This window comes from Coturnix japonica, chromosome 4 (genome assembly GCF_054131305.1).
Source record: "Coturnix japonica strain WE chromosome 4, WE-NBRP24, whole genome shotgun sequence".
In the NCBI taxonomy this organism is placed as follows: domain Eukaryota; kingdom Metazoa; phylum Chordata; class Aves; order Galliformes; family Phasianidae; genus Coturnix; species Coturnix japonica.
This window is the reverse complement of record NC_140666.1, coordinates 59,411,191-59,426,875: the sequence shown is the minus strand read 5'-3', so window position 1 is coordinate 59,426,875 and position 15,685 is coordinate 59,411,191. Positions and strand designations below refer to the sequence as shown.

The following is a 15,685-nucleotide window of genomic DNA, read 5'->3' as shown; positions in this document are numbered from 1 at the left end:
GAGTTTTAGTGTTGTACAGTCCATCTATTATGCTAAGTAGGCCATTGGTATCTGCCAGTCATAATAGCACTGATCATTCCACAGTCTTACATATTTGTAATAAGAATAAGATTATCATTTTCTTTTAAAAAGGGATTAAAATGGGAGGTGGGGCTGATGAAGTTAGCTATTATTCCAAATGGCTGTTTGTTCTGAACCAGACGGTAAAACCTGATTTCTGACATTGTCTGCATTTAAGTACTTGAATGTCATGTCCACAATGTAATTGTGACGATCTTATCGCTGACAGATGAAAGTTAATTATCCCTAAAATATCTACATGTCCGAATAAATGTCTGCTGTTCTGATCCAGTGCTTTAGTCATTATGAGTGGTACTCATGGATGTATAAGCCATGAAAAAAAAGGCTACTTCCTTTGGGTACATGTGCTGTATTCATCAGAGCACTGAACAATATCACAAAGTGCACATTCATTGTGTAAAGGTGGCAGATCCACTTTTAAAAGTCACTTTTAGATGCTCCTGCTAGTGAATGCATATAGAGCACCAAGCTAGTGCTATTTGATAGCAGAAACGCCATTTACCTCGATATTTCCTTCTGTGGTGTCTTATTTGTCCTTTTGGCTTTTTGCAAGTGAATACTGCAGTTAAATTCTGAGCCAGTGCTTGGAAGCAGCTTATTTACTGCCTTGCATCGCTCATTGCTACAGCAACCAGTATTCTGTGGAGCTGTATGTGCTTAATGAGAAAACAGTGTTGACATTCAGATTGCCTCTCTAAAGATGTTGTTGGCATACAGAGGAAGAATTTTGTCTTACGCAGGAGCTTGCGGCTGGCCACAATTCACTTTGCTGTGTGTACCTTCCAGGGGACAATATCAAGCTTTACTCATTTAAAGTTTCAATGGTATTAGCAGAGATCAGAACTAAGTTCTAGAAAGTGTCATTTCAGATTTTCTTCAGATTTAGCATTCTGGTTTTTTTGCATTATGTAGCAGGAGAGAGAACTCTTCGAAAGAGCCTTACTTAAAAGCAATTTGTGTTTGTTATAAGTAAGGAAATAATCATGCCACAAAGCCAAGTATGAAGCATCTGTGAATATAAAGTAAACTGTAAAATCACCTAGATTAATCTCTAGGTTCTGCATTTGAAATGAATACAAGTCAGTCAAAATGCTTTGTGGCCTTTGGTCAGAAAAGTAGCTCAATAGACTTGTAAAGCTCTATTTTTGCCCCTTATGACTATTATATACTCCCCCTGGAAGCTGCATCATATTGCTAATTGCACGCTTTTTTTCATTCTCCCACTTGATCTATCATCACACCTTTGCAACATCATCTGTACTGCTGATCTATTGCTATGACATCCTACCAACCTACCAGCCTGCGATCCTTCAGTTCAGACAGGTCTCACACTCTGAGTCATGCCTCCTACCTGAGGGACAGTGCCATGATTGACGACACTGTTGTAATCCCTAGCCAGCAGGTAAGCACACTTAACTTCACACTTCAGTTGGGCAAATCTGGAAATACACAAAAATTACTGTTTAATTTGTACTGAGAACATATTGTGTGTGTTGCTTTATCTATTGTAATATAAATCTCTTGATACTTAATGGCATATTTTACTAGGCAATATTAAACTCTATTCCAAAATAAATGACTGTGCTGTATGAATACGGGACAAAGATAATAATGTTCTCTATTGTACCATACTAATAGTCATTGGGCCAAACAGGTGATCTGATGAAATCAAAGCCACTATCCTCAAAGTTACTATCCTGAAGCATACCTGTAAGTTAAGAAAAAATGATTCAGGAAGTGCCACTTTGATAAATCACAGCGTTTATTTCAGTGGGACCACTAATGGAAATGATTACTTTGGGCAAGTATAAAATGTTATAGTAAGGGGTTTCTAATATCATTTTGCTACTATCGTTTGTTTTCTTTTGAAAAGAATTCAAGCACTGTAGGTAGTACTATGCAAAATGCACCTTCTTATTGTTTCGTTGATTAATTAATTGTAGTAAAACCCAACAAACAACACTTTTTTTTTGTTTACCAAGGTAACTACTCTGGCGAAAGAAGCAGAAAGGAATTCATATCGCTTAAGCTGGGGGCCTGAAAACTTGGACAATGTGGCTCTTTCTTCCAGCCCTATTCATTCAGGGTAAGTGTATCAATTAGCACTGTCTTCAAGTTTAAAAAAATAGAAAGAGAAAGAAATTGAGAAAGAAACAGAATACTTGTAATGGCAGTATTTTTAACAGAATCTTAACTAAGAGTTGTTCTTTTAAATTCATCATCTCCTAGAGAAGTCAATAAATTGTTACAATCACTTAAGTTCTGGCAACTCTGAATACCAGAACTACCTACCCACTGAAATCACTGATATCCAGTGAAATGATGCAAGTTGGCTTTCTGTCAGGTTCCTGAGGAATAAGATAATTGTCACAGATTTATCTGTTTGAATTTTATAGGAAAAAGTCATTTTCAAAGTTAGTAATAACTAATGCCACAGGGCTCATCAGTCTTGGTGGCAAACTATTTCCTGTGCTAATGAAGTATTTATGTAAACACAAAGTCAGAATTACTAATTCAAAACAAAACAACAAAAATAGAGGATCTTAAATTACATGAAGTGTGTAATAGACAAGCACCATAAACATTACATGGTTTACGCATATTTGGCCACTGTGTACACGTGTTCTCACACTTGATTTTCTGTAAACGTTTGCCTTTCAGGCAAAACTTAGAAACATAGTAAGACAGGTCAAAATGTTGGCCCAGTCAAACTCTTACTAATAAAGCTTCTCATGGTTGGCCTCAAAATCTGTGCATGCATTTAAGTGCTCTTGCTTACTGTGTTTGAAGTAATTTTATTCTTTACACTGAGTTTGACATTTGTGTCAAGAGATTTGATGAGACGTGCGGATGAGTAGTAAAAACCATGCAATACAAAAGCATTTCATTTCTCTGGAGCTATGTAGTATGCAGAATGGCTGAACAACACAAAATGGAAGATTTTTTGTTAATCTCAAATTAGTTTGCAGTCCGTATCTTTCAAAGATAATACTAGAGTCATATCTGGAATGACAGGCAGTTTGGGGCTAAAGGAGGAGCAATGTTGTCATAACTGAGAGTGCAAATTGACTGATCTATAGCATATATGAGGAGTTTGCTAGCTGGTACTATGATATTTGGACATGGCCAGTGTTGTTTGGATATGCTTTTTGAGCTCTATAACTAACAAATGAAATGACTATGCTTAATTTGTACAGTATACATATGTTATTATCCATGTCAAGATATAAGCTTTAAAATTGGATTTGTGCTTATTCTAACCCTAAATAGTTTACAGACTTTTTCCAAAGGATGTATTTCTTTTCATTTACAGCAAGTAGGTCTTTCTAGTGATTTTAGAGGATGAACTAAACACTTTCTAGAAGCGTAAAATTTATTTCTTGTTCAAAAAAAATATTAGTGGTTTAAATTTTTTTGATGACCGGGATACTTTTGGAAGGATAAGAATATCTGATTTTAAGAGCAACAACTCTCTCTGCATCCCTGTATGAAACAATAAAGTTCAACACCACACAAATGATGTTTTTCTCATATATCTTCTAAATACTGCATTGAAGAAATCTATCTTAACAATTACTCAGCCTTTGGAAAAGACTGTACAACACTTCGTTTTTATCTCACTTAGATTTATCAAGATTATCAAATCAGATTTATTCAAGTTATCAGAAACTGCTGGGGTGCATCTTTTTAATGCAAATAGATTGCGTACTAGAGTTACGCTTGTAAGGTCCCTTTTTAAAAATGAAACTGCTGTAGAAGCACGGTATGCATGATTGTTGCATTCACTTAACCTGAAGAAAGCAGATGTATTTGTCATCTATATCCCTTCCATCACCTACACCCTTCTTTAAGTACACACTATTGTTGATAGGTTATTAGGAACGAGCAATATTGCTGATGTTTTGGCTACAAGCACTGAAGTATTGTATATCAGGAATGAAACACTAAATAAACATTGCTAATAGCTTTAAGCAAGAGTATGCACTTGCTTTTGCCCAAGATGCTAGAAATGTACTAAACGTAGACCACTTTTTTTTATGAAGTTACATCAGCAAAGTATTGGACAGAGCTTTTTTTGGCACAGATTATCTTCATTTTGTGCAATCTGAGAGAAAATTGATATTATTCTCTCCTTGCACTACTTCAGTGGCTAACTCCAAATTACTGAGTTTTTACCAGCCTCCTATTGTAGAGAGGTGTTTCTGTGGATCACAGTGTAATGTGTCCAGTCAAAAAGATAAACTTAGAACTGTTCTCTGGGTATGAAATTTCACAGGTGTATGTTTCAATCTTTGCATGACTAACCAAAACTTCTCCTAGGTCTGACATTTCTGAAGGAGAAAAAATATCAACTATCCATTTAAAACTTAACTGTAGCTGTTGTTTCGGTTCATCAGTATGACATACAAGACAAAATCCCTGGTCAGAGTTTTTGGCAGCTGTTTCAAAAACAAGAAAAAAATTATCTCATTAAATGTAACACTCTTGGTGCCCACTGTTTCAACATAAACATCTCCCAGATGTTTTTACACAGTTAACCATTTCTGAATAGTTTAATACATTGGCTTAAGGAAAGTGTACAAAGTTCTGCATTTAAACTTCCTTTCAGCAAATCAGATTTACTTCTGATAAAACTGATTTTACATGTTCAGCAAAGGTAAGGATTTGTCTTTGTATTAGGAAGTCTGGATGCTAAATGTTCAATAAGGTAGTATTTTATCACTGTGCTGGTAATAAAAGGGGTGTTATGTGTAATTTCCTACTGAAGTCTAATGAGAGACAGAACTAGCACCTACATAAATGCAAATATGTTTCACAGCTTTAATCTGATACCTTACAATATCCTACTATTCAAAAACACAAAATATTTTCATTAAGTTAGAAGGCAAAAAGAAAAGCTGAACTGAATGGTTTCTTTTCACTTTCAGCATTCAGACATTTCTTGTCAGTATTATATTCTTAGGTTTCTATCACCCACAGTAGTTAAGTGTGCATGCTAAAGATAAAACTGAGTATAGGATTTTCAGGGATAAGTACTGTGCAAAATTATGTTGTTTTCATTCTTTGCTTCTGGTGATGTGGTGAACAAAATCTCCCAGTTTAGATCTGTAGATTATATTCTAAGAATTTTCCTGACTAATACATAAAGATATGGTAGATAAGAAGAGGCAGATCTGTCATGCTGTCAGGAGTGTGGCAGTGAGAGTAAGGAGCTTTGTGTTGATGTTGCACTGATACGACCTTGCTTCCATGTCCTGGAGCAAGATACATGGTAGCACTAAAGGTTTTCCAACTCTTAATTTGCTTGCAATAAAACTCCTGCTTAATAAAAAATACTGATTTTATTTTCTTAAATTGATGGAGGAGTGATTAACATATTTGATTAATAGGCACTTCAAGTGTATCAGTATTATCTGACAAAATTAAGTAGCTGGGCTATTATTAAATTTACCTTTCTGGAAGTTGTTTCTTCCCTCAATGAAAAAGGGAGGACAAGGGAGTTGGTAGCTGGTACTGTGACAAATAATGTGAATTATCATTCTTAGCTGTCTGTCTGCCAAAAAGGAGACTGGATCCTTACTAACAAGGTAAACAAACTATATTTTGAGTGTTGTATTTTGAATCCATGATATTGTTTCCCCAATATGACATTCATTTCTCAGAAGCAGTTACGGAAACAGGACCTGGCAGCTACCAGCTGATAGTCACTTCTAAAGTCTGAAAACCTAAATGATTTCAAATTGTATTTTAGCCTTATTCAGGAAGTCACAATAAGGTAAAGCAGGGGGTGTATTTCATTAACAGAAAATCCCTGTTTCTGTCAATGGAAGAAAATAGAATGGAAATACAGATGATAACAAGCAATATCAGTATACTTACTGACCATATGACACCTTACTGAGAGCCTACATGGGTCAAACTGAAAGCTTACGATTTGTCATCCTGAAATGGAGAACAAAAGGAGGACAAGAAACATGCTTAAAAGGAACAATAGAACATATAGGTAGGGAATTTAAAGAATAGAAAATCATCATTTCTTGTGTTACCAGAAACACCGTCTGGAATTCCTCTGGACACATACTTTTGATATGTATCATGGTCCAAATTTAAATGTATTTACAGAAACCACTTGTAGTCTGTTTCTGAAAGATTTACTCAGATTCTGACTTTACATTTTATGTATCTGACTTCCAGTTTGAGAATGTACATAGTGAAAGCAGAGCATTCTGTCTTCACTGCTGTTGTAGTAGTAATCATTTGTAACCGAGGATGTTTATGTAGGCTTACTTTTCATACCTCCTTCTACTTTCTCACCTGTAATGAATATGCATATAGTGTATATATTCATGTGTTTAATTTAGAAATCTGTTTCATTTTTCCAGTATTTCAGTATTTCATTTAACTCATTTATTTTTTCCTTTTCTTTTCTTTACTTTCTTGATGTTAAATCATCTGTTCTGTTGCAGATGCTCTTCTCCATGTCTTGATCATGACAACAGCAGGTGAACTTCTGCATAATTTCTTTCTTTAATATGTTGCACCTCTCATCTGCCATATTTATCCTTCTCCCTTACCTCACTTCAGGCTGCTTTAGTGTTTTGATAGTGCACATTAGGCAAGAGGAAAAAAACCTGCTCTGTCAATAACAATTACGCATGGACTTACTTCTCTTCTTGTGAGCGAGCATCCACTATCTCCCATATGCTGTTATGTCCTATATGAGAAAATGCTGGGCACATTATACGTCTGCTGCAAACAGCCTTGTGAAACTTCCTATATATTTCTAATTTGATTTAACCCTTGATTTAATTAAATTTTCCCTATCAGTGATCTGAATGAATATTGTTAAAAGGAAGGAAAAAATACAAGCAACACAAACCACTTTAAATAGGTTTAGTATCACATTTCATATCACAAAGAGGGTTTTTTCTCATCGTGGTCTGTATAGAGAACGTTGCAGAACCACTTCCTAGGCCATATCTTCCAAATTAGGCCACCCTATTGGAACCAGTGGAATAACAGTGCTGCATTTGATAGAAACAAAATTGGACCCCCTATTTTTATTTTTAATTTTTCATACCAAATGCATTTTCTGTGTTAAGCAGTGATTTAATCACTGGCACATCACTTCCTCCACAGAGACCTGAAGTGGTACTTCCCCATTATGTTCACTTAGCAAACGAGGTGTTTATGGAGATGTTTATGGACACAAAATTCCATCTCCTTTCACATAATCATGGGAAAAGAATAGAATTTCAAAAATATTCAGCTACTCAAAATTATTAAGTGTCTAATTAAAACCCCAAACTACAGAACCATATTTTGAGGTGATGTCACTCAGTTTCTCCAGCGAAGAGAATATTATCATGAGTTCTAGTGGATTCTTGTGTAGAATCATGTTTTTTGTCCTCCTCAAATGTGTATTTTGCCTTGCTTGCACATGGCATAGCTGCAGCCTGATCAAAAGGACACTGAGGTAGCCGATTATCTTGCTGTTGACTTCAGTGGGAGCTGGAACAAGGCCTTTTCTCTTAATTTCAGTTCTATGGGTTGCCTTCTCCAGCTGAACACTTTACAACAGCTGAAGCACCCTGATTGTCTGTTTCTGCTTCTTCTCACTGCGACTTACACTGAATGCTGCTATCTCCTTGTTTCCTGTTTTCTTTTATAAAATTAAGATAACATACATATAAGAGTTGTTAAATGTGTCTACAATGGATGTGCTCCAGTTGTAGCTTTTTGACTGTATCTTGCTACCTGATGAGAGCATGTATGCCTGCTTAGCTAGTTTAAAGGATAATCATACCTTAACTTACCATATGAAAGTGGTATATTGAGTTTGCCTATTCTGATTTTGTGTGTATTAGAAGAGCTGCTGCCTGTTCTAGAAAGATACTTTGTATTGCTAGATTTGCATGGCTCTTCAAATGATTCTGCAGAGTGCCAACATGCTTGCATTTACAGCTACCTTGAAGCGTGACTCTTCTCCAAACCTGTTTACGTACGCGGTTCTTTAAAAACCTCACAGTATTTGTCTTCTTTCTCCCCCTAGTGTTGACAAATCCATCTTTTGTTTGTGATCCTGCTGTCTTTTAAATGAGCGTAGATACAAAATAAGATTACATTTATTCCATGTGAACAATAAAGGGAGAGGGAATAATGACATGGGATAGGATTTGAAATACAAAAATGTACAAATAGTTGGAAATCACAGTACTTTTTGTCTGTATGAGGTGGATAAATCTAATGCATAGATTGTGTTTTCAAATGGAGCCATCAGAAAACTCACCGATGTTTGCTATAGGGGGCTTTTCTATATGTCCTTAACTAGCAGTATGATATAGCTATGTTGCTTGACATATGCCAGGTGTATTTGCCAGGGTTGATTGCTTTAGAATTAAAGGGAATTAAATGGTTCATACCAATTATTAGTAGATATAGTTAAATTAGAGGCGAATGGATAATGCTTGATTAACTGCTAACTATGTGTTTAACAGAGGCATGTGTAGCATCACCTGCTGTCTATAACTTATTTCTAGAAGAGAATTGATTTTGTTATTATTTTTCAAATACTGATTTTTCCTTCATTCTCTTTAAAAGAGAGGAAGCCATATTTTCCCCAAAGGTAGTTTGTTTCATTGATTTTGGCCGTAAAAAGCCCTAATAATTTCACTGCCACCTCACTAAGTCTCAGGAAAGCTCTGTATCAAACCTGTTTGCAAGGCTGCATAAATGTCAATGTCACATGTTTGTGTCATGCATCATTTCTAACTCAACCTTTAAAACTGTCAGAAAAGGAAACTTTGAGTAAGTCTGTCTTGACTCCAAATACTGACAAATATTCTGTCAATTTTACCTTGTTCTGGCACACAGATTTTAACTTCATCCATTTTAACTCTTAATTGGCTTTGGTATTGAATCATCACTTAGTTAAAATCAATTTTTTGCAGTGAGTTGCCAAGATAACCCAAAGCTAATGCTAAAGAGGGATGCCTCCCCAGTATGTAGCTATCATGGGAAAGACATTTAAAGTGTGTTCTAAAGTAGGCTTTTTCTGATGAAAGTTACATGACCATTTGTGCTATGGCTTGATCTATCAGCTCATTGATTTTGGCCATCTTTGAAATGACTCACAGGAACGTTTTCCACTATCCAAATGTTTTCTGCTATTTATACTGTTTTCCATCTGCTCAGTTTTACCTCATTTCTCCTTAACTGTATTAATCCCTGCTAACGTTTTCCTTCCTCTATTGTGCCATTTTAAGCCCTTCTGAAAATTGTAGCTATTGTATTTCTGTGGAGTTCCTGTAAGTTGTTATTATCATTTTATCTTCTCTCTAATTTTTAAAATTACAATAGATTTCCATAGAAGCACGTAAGAAACATTTATCTGCCTAATTTTTCTTAGGATGCCTCATTTTCTCTCCTTTTCTGGTGAAAATCTGTAAGAGCTTTCTCATGCCCTTTAATCCTATTAACATTTTCTTTCTTTTATTTTTCTCTTGCACCTTTAACAGCCATTTGTGTATCACTTTAAGACCCCTCTGATCTTCATTTTCTGTGCATAAATGCTTGTACTTGTTCTTTCTGCAATTGGGTGATGGAGTCAATTTTCATGCTTGTTCCAGAGTAATTTTTTTGCAGCGTTCAGCTTACATGAGCATAAGAAGTACATATGGTGTTAGGGCTTTTATACTCCAGTACTATTTATTGTTTTCCTTTTGTCCATAGGCATTTACAATGAAAAAGTACCACTAATTCCAGTGGCGGCTTAACATCTGCCAATTATTTCTGCTAGTTTTGTTTCTTCTTTTGAGTGGAATCTCTTCCTACCTCAGTCTTGCCACTTTATTTCTGCTAGAAGAAACATTAGGGATAGGAGAAATAGTGACCAAGGAGCAAATAATTAATCTGAATGTTAATATTCCTTTATATTAGTCATACTTTTTTTCACTTTCATAAGTGAGTGTTTCTGAAAGTGTGTTTTATTCATAAAATCCATAGTTTTGTATGAATTACTTCAGTATTGATATACACAGTCCCTGAAAAAAAAAAAAAAAAAAAAAAAGAAAGATTTTATAGTCCTGCAACAATAATGTCACCATCCTGATGCCCTTCTATAGGGCAAGTAAATGGAAAAAGATGCTGCTATGATTCAGAAAATCCTTCATTAATAAATTACTATATTGATTCTATTGCATATAAATATCCAAACCAATGTGGATTGTGCAAGGTTATAATAAATTGGACTAAATAAAGGGGTTAAAAAAAGGTGTTTAGCAAAAACTTAAGAAACAAACAGGGTGGGATGGCAAAAAATATATAATTCCACCTTCTTGTCAGCTCTAGATATCGTACATCTGTATGCTGTTGTTTCAGACTCTTAAAACACAGTTTGTTGAGCTGGGAACTTTTTCCCATTCACTTTCTTTCTTTTGCACTGTGTTAATGCTATCCCTTCCTAGTTCTCCAAAATCAGTTTGCCTCAAATTTCACAGTAGAAAATATCTGCTTTTTGTGTACTAGCTCTTGTGTATTTTTTGTATGATAATTGGCACCATTCCTTCTTTGCTGTCCTCACACTGGGCTGTGTTTGCCTGAATTTTCTATGCAGCCAGAAGCCACAGAACCCTTCAGAAATCTCCCATTTCATCTGGGGTCTGTTTCAGAGATATGGCGCAAATATATTTTTTTCTCTATACTGAGATGAACATTCCCTGTTTGCCAGATTTTATCTTGTTAGTTGGTAAATATGTCGGATGTTCTGTATGATAGAAATAGCTATTTTTATGGTAAATAATAATGTCTGACTTTTTTTCTCCTCCTCATCTTTCTGTCCACCTTTCAGTGATACCTACCTCTGCCTGTTCTTCCACTCTTTGAAGTGCTTGTTGCTTTCAATAACAGATAACCGAGAGACCTTGCTCTGACATGCTCTGACTGCCAAACAAACTCAGTAAACTTAAACTGAAAGAAATAGTTGCAACTCTAATTAAAGCCTGAACACACACAGCTATCACTTTACATCTCAAGCGTGTACTAAAGAAAAATGCCATGTTCAATTTTTAGTTGGTCTGTATTAGATTTTCAGTACTGCATCTGTGGGAACTTAGGGTTAGTACTGGAGGGGGGAACAAAATACCAGGCTCATACAGATGTTTGAATTCAAGGACTACTCCTGATCCAGCTTTTATTTTGGTTCTACACTACAGGGTAGTTATCTGGATTGTGTTATAAGTACTTTGTGAGAATGCACTACTGCTCCTGCACTCTGCTTTTTTTTAAGTGTGAACAGTGTAGAGGAAAAAAAGCATCATATTTTAAGAAACGTAAGCCATTACTGTGGTTGGAAGTGAGATTATTAGATTATTAGCTTTGGACCCTCACCTTTCGTGTGTATGTATTCTTCTAACAGTGAGCAATGTTCTTGGCATTGCTGACTCACAGGGAAATAAGCTGAGGTGGATATAAGGCTGAGAGGTGAACTAGCACTGGTATTTTCAGTGATGGACAGAAAAAGATGATCCTGTTAAAGTGTACCATCTTGAATACTACGTCAATAATGACTAATAAATGAATCACAAACATTTTATTCATGACAGTTTACACAATCAAAAATGTGAATACTTGTTTAATTCAGTAAGTGTACTCATCAGCTTCTGGTAATTATGGGGGTAGTATTTCTGTTGTTCATAGTATTAGCACCAAAATGTGAAACTCTTCTTCCAGAACTCAGTGTTATTAACTTCCTCTAATGCACCCATTATAGTAGAGAATTGGACCGATTCTCTGAAACATATTTCAGAAACACTTTGATGACACCACTTCATACGGTTAAAGGAAGATTCCGGTGCAAACCGCAGAGCATTACTGCAACAACTGAGCATTTAGTACCTGTTAAGCTCTTCTTTCATCTGTGCTTTAAAATGTATAAAGTATGTATTTTGTGAAGGAAGCTCCCATTTTTTCTAAATTAATCCCCAGAGAATCAAAGCCATAAAATGTTTTCATTTTCTTTCTTTTCCCCCTTGTTAAAACCACAGAAACACCAACCTCTAAGGAATGAGATAATGGTTGTACTACCCAGACTTTTACACTTAACAAAACCTAGAGGTATATGAATGGCAGTAGAATAGGAGACTGCATGTGTGAGAAAGACTGGCATCCATGGTGCATGGTGTGCTTCTGACTGGCGCTTGTAGCTACTTCCCATCATCCATTTTTCTGACTTGCACGGTGTGTTGAGTGTTGTGTTTTTACAGCATGTGGAATTACTTGTAGCTGTGTGGATATTGAACGGACGCAATGTTCAAGGGGACTGTCAAGGGGACAGTGGGAAAAATACATGTATTTGTAACTCATGCTATAAGGGCTTTTCTCTATTGCAGGTCCTTCAGTAGCATTTCTGCAGCTCCAGCTGTGGTGATTCTATTTTAGTGGCTAGAAGTAGGCCTGATACTGTTCTGTCTCATCTACTCTAATTTTCACTTCCAGCAACCTGACATTCCCATTCTGCATTGAGCATGATTCCAACTCACATACCAGTAAAAAAGAAATGAAGTCATTCTGTACTTTCTGCAGGAATTTCCCTAATCTTTGTAGAAAACCTTTCAAAATCTGCTTGTTGCTTTACATATGCAATTATAGAAAGTTCAGCTAGTAAGAAAATCCATGAAATGTTTTTATCCCTTTTAAGAAAAAGATAGAAGAATTTATCTTGTGCTATTGGCCACAGTTGTAAACCTTTCACTGGGACACAGTATTGCTGTGCAAAGTAGCACAAAAAGACAAAAATCCATAAGGATGACTCCTGTATAATACCTGGTAGCCATCATCAGCTCAACAAAATCCAGAATTGGCCTTCAAGTGATAATGACGTGCTGTCAGTCCATCCCAACTCCTGTTTGAAATTCTTCCTTTAATGTCAAGGAAGATAATTTCTTTAATAAATCAATGATTTTTATTGGTTCTACATCTTATCCACCATTACTTTTTACTAATTTATTTGTAATTCTCTAACATATATATATGTTTAAGAATCTCTTGCCACAGTGTAAGGAAAAAGGTGAGCTCTCTAAACCTAGCATTAAACAGTCACTTCTTTTTTCTTTTGTAGTGTTTTTTCCTACCTTAAAATGTATCTCTTGATTATCAAAGGGAAAGTTCTTTCCTATAAGAGATTAATTAAAGAGAGTTTTTGACATAAATCGGTAATAGCTTCAGTGATTTATTAAGAACTGTGTCCACACAATCTAGCATGAAATTTTGATTATTTTTTACATCTGAGAGTTTAATCTGAGAATCCCCTTCATTCAGAATTTGCTTTATATCAAGTCATCAATTATTTTAAGATAGACTGGTTTTGTAAAATACAAGAATGCCAACTTTACATTATAGATACTTACATGTACAGAGTAGTGATATTTGCAGTTACCTTTTTTCCTGTATATGGTCATGTGTGTGCACTCCCTTCCCCCCCAAAGCTCACACGCATCTATCAGTGACTGCTGGTACTTCTACCAACAGCAGCAATGTAGTGTAGGACTGTTTCTGCGAAGAACTCTTAGATGCTGGTGGTCAGTTTAAGTAATAAATGATCTTAGCACTCTTCAGTGCTTCACATGGGAGAAAGGCTTTTTCTAATCGTGTTCCTAGAGAGGGAGAGCTGTATTTGTATTTGTTATGTATGTGCAACGTAACCAAAGGGATTTTGATATGCTTTGGTATCTAATAATTTCTCCTGATTTTTCAGCTTCCTAGTTAGTTTCATGGTGGATGCTCGTGGAGGTGCCATGAGAGGCTGCAGACATAATGGACTGCGAATTATCATCCCTCCGCGGAAATGCACTGCTCCAACACGAGTGACTTGCCGCTTGGTGAAACGTCACAGGCTGGCCACCATGCCTCCCATGGTGGAAGGGGAAGGCCTGGCCAGCCGTCTGATCGAAGTGGGACCATCTGGGGCCCAGTTTCTTGGGTAAGGGGTGCCATGTGGCCTAAAGGAAAATGTTTGGTATGTTTTCATCTGTTTGCAAGTTGCACTGAAATGGTTCCTCTTTCAAGATTTGGACAGATAAAGATGGTTGTGACATATGCTAACAGACTTGTTGTGTAAAATGCAAATCTTAGTTTACAATTCACAAAGTTTCTGATGCCTTGTCCATTGCAAACTCATTTTTTAACCTCCAGCACTAAAGCTGAAGTGCTTTCCTGGATATAATTATTACTAACAGGCAGCTATCGGAGCCATTATCATTGTTAATGCTTTTTCTGAAGTACTGAGATTAAGCAGAGAAAAAAGTTGATTAGTAGTTTTTAACTGCCTGCTGCTTTTATATGTAGTATGAATGGGGAACAGATTCAAGGCATGTTTTGACCACTTCACTGCTGCTGTAATCTGATAAGAAAGCAAAAGCAGTTGTAGAGCACCTGAGAATTTGATATGAAAATGAGCCAGCAGTTTCTTACATTATCTCTTAACATCACAGGTAGCAGCAAACAAGCTAATGAGATACTTTGTACCCCTTACTTGTTTCACTTGGTCATTTTTTTTTAAGAGAGGCAGAACAAAATCTAAAGAGCAGAAGAAATATTGTGCTGCCGCATTCAGTCTTCCCACACATAAAATAACCTTGAGTATCTCTCCTACTTTCCTTTTAATGCTTTCTGTATCTAGTGAGAACGTCTCATCTAAAAGACTGAGGTACAGCAGGGTATTATTCTTTCTCAGAGCTTTCCCTGAAAGCATTTTCCTGTGTGTTCTGCTGTCAGTAAGATCAGAAAATTACTGTACTGATTGCAGAGATGCATTGTAAGATACAAATCCTGTTCCCATTGAGTTCACTGCCAAAATTCTTACTGTCTTCTTGGAGCAAGAAGAAAAGATCCTAAACTAATGAAACACATTTTGCTGAATTTGGTCACCAAATTGGCATCTTTAGGATGGAACCTTATTCAGTGTACAGCCTAATTCCACTCTGTGGATCAGACAGTGGCACTGGCATTCTGGCAAAAAAAAATACATAAAGTTTATTTATGTTCTTTCTTTCACTGCTGCTTTGGATGTACTCAGTAAACTTCATCTGCCTACGGCTCCTCCCCCACTTAATGAGGGAGAAAGCTTGGTCAGCCGAATCCTTCAGCTGGGGCCTCCTGGGACCAAATTCCTTGGGTAGGAGAGACTTGAAACAAATTGATGGATGCTGACCTCCCCATTCTTCTCCTCCTTCTGCAATATGATTTTTTTGTGTGTGTCATTGTGCACATGATATTGTCTCTATGATTTGAAATTTTGTATACCCAACCCTTAGTGAACCATTTTCAACCCTTGTGGTACGTGGTTTTGTTTTAGTGGTATGTTTGTATCTTTTTCTTAAAGTACTGTGGCCTTCATTTTTGTTTTGGCATGAGATCTTCCTAGTTTTGTGCTTGATGTCTGTAGCAAAGCAACCTGGATTGTGACCAAGAAAAAGAATCTACTGTAACTTTAAGATATTTTTTTATTTTTCAAGTACTAAAGACTAAGATACCTGTTAGATACCACCAGTATAATAGAACACATGATGCTCACTATGTATATGGTAACCTGTGTGGGTACTCTAAT

General features: G+C 36.2%; 1 protein-coding gene and 1 long non-coding RNA gene across 52 annotated transcripts in view; one reads left to right on the top strand and one right to left on the bottom strand.

Moving 5' to 3' along the window:
- LOC107313592 (uncharacterized) overlaps positions 1–15,685 on the bottom strand; it is a 79,215-nt gene that overhangs the window by 2,035 nt on the left and 61,495 nt on the right. The window lies entirely within an intron of this gene.
- ANK2 (ankyrin 2) overlaps positions 1–15,685 on the top strand; it is a 315,505-nt gene that overhangs the window by 258,663 nt on the left and 41,157 nt on the right. For 28 of the 50 annotated variants that reach the window (XM_085546969.1, XM_085546976.1, XM_085546980.1 and 25 more), the window contains 6 exons: positions 1,381–1,483; positions 2,064–2,167; positions 5,628–5,669; positions 6,549–6,584; positions 13,835–14,059; positions 15,155–15,253. In XM_085546969.1, the coding sequence (XP_085403095.1) occupies positions 1,381–1,483; positions 2,064–2,167; positions 5,628–5,669; positions 6,549–6,584; positions 13,835–14,059; positions 15,155–15,253 (609 nt within the window). The remainder of the gene's footprint in view (positions 1–1,380; positions 1,484–2,063; positions 2,168–5,627; positions 5,670–6,548; positions 6,585–13,834; positions 14,060–15,154; positions 15,254–15,685) is intronic. The other 22 variants (XM_085546992.1, XM_085546991.1, XM_085546990.1 and 19 more) reach the window with 7 other exon arrangements.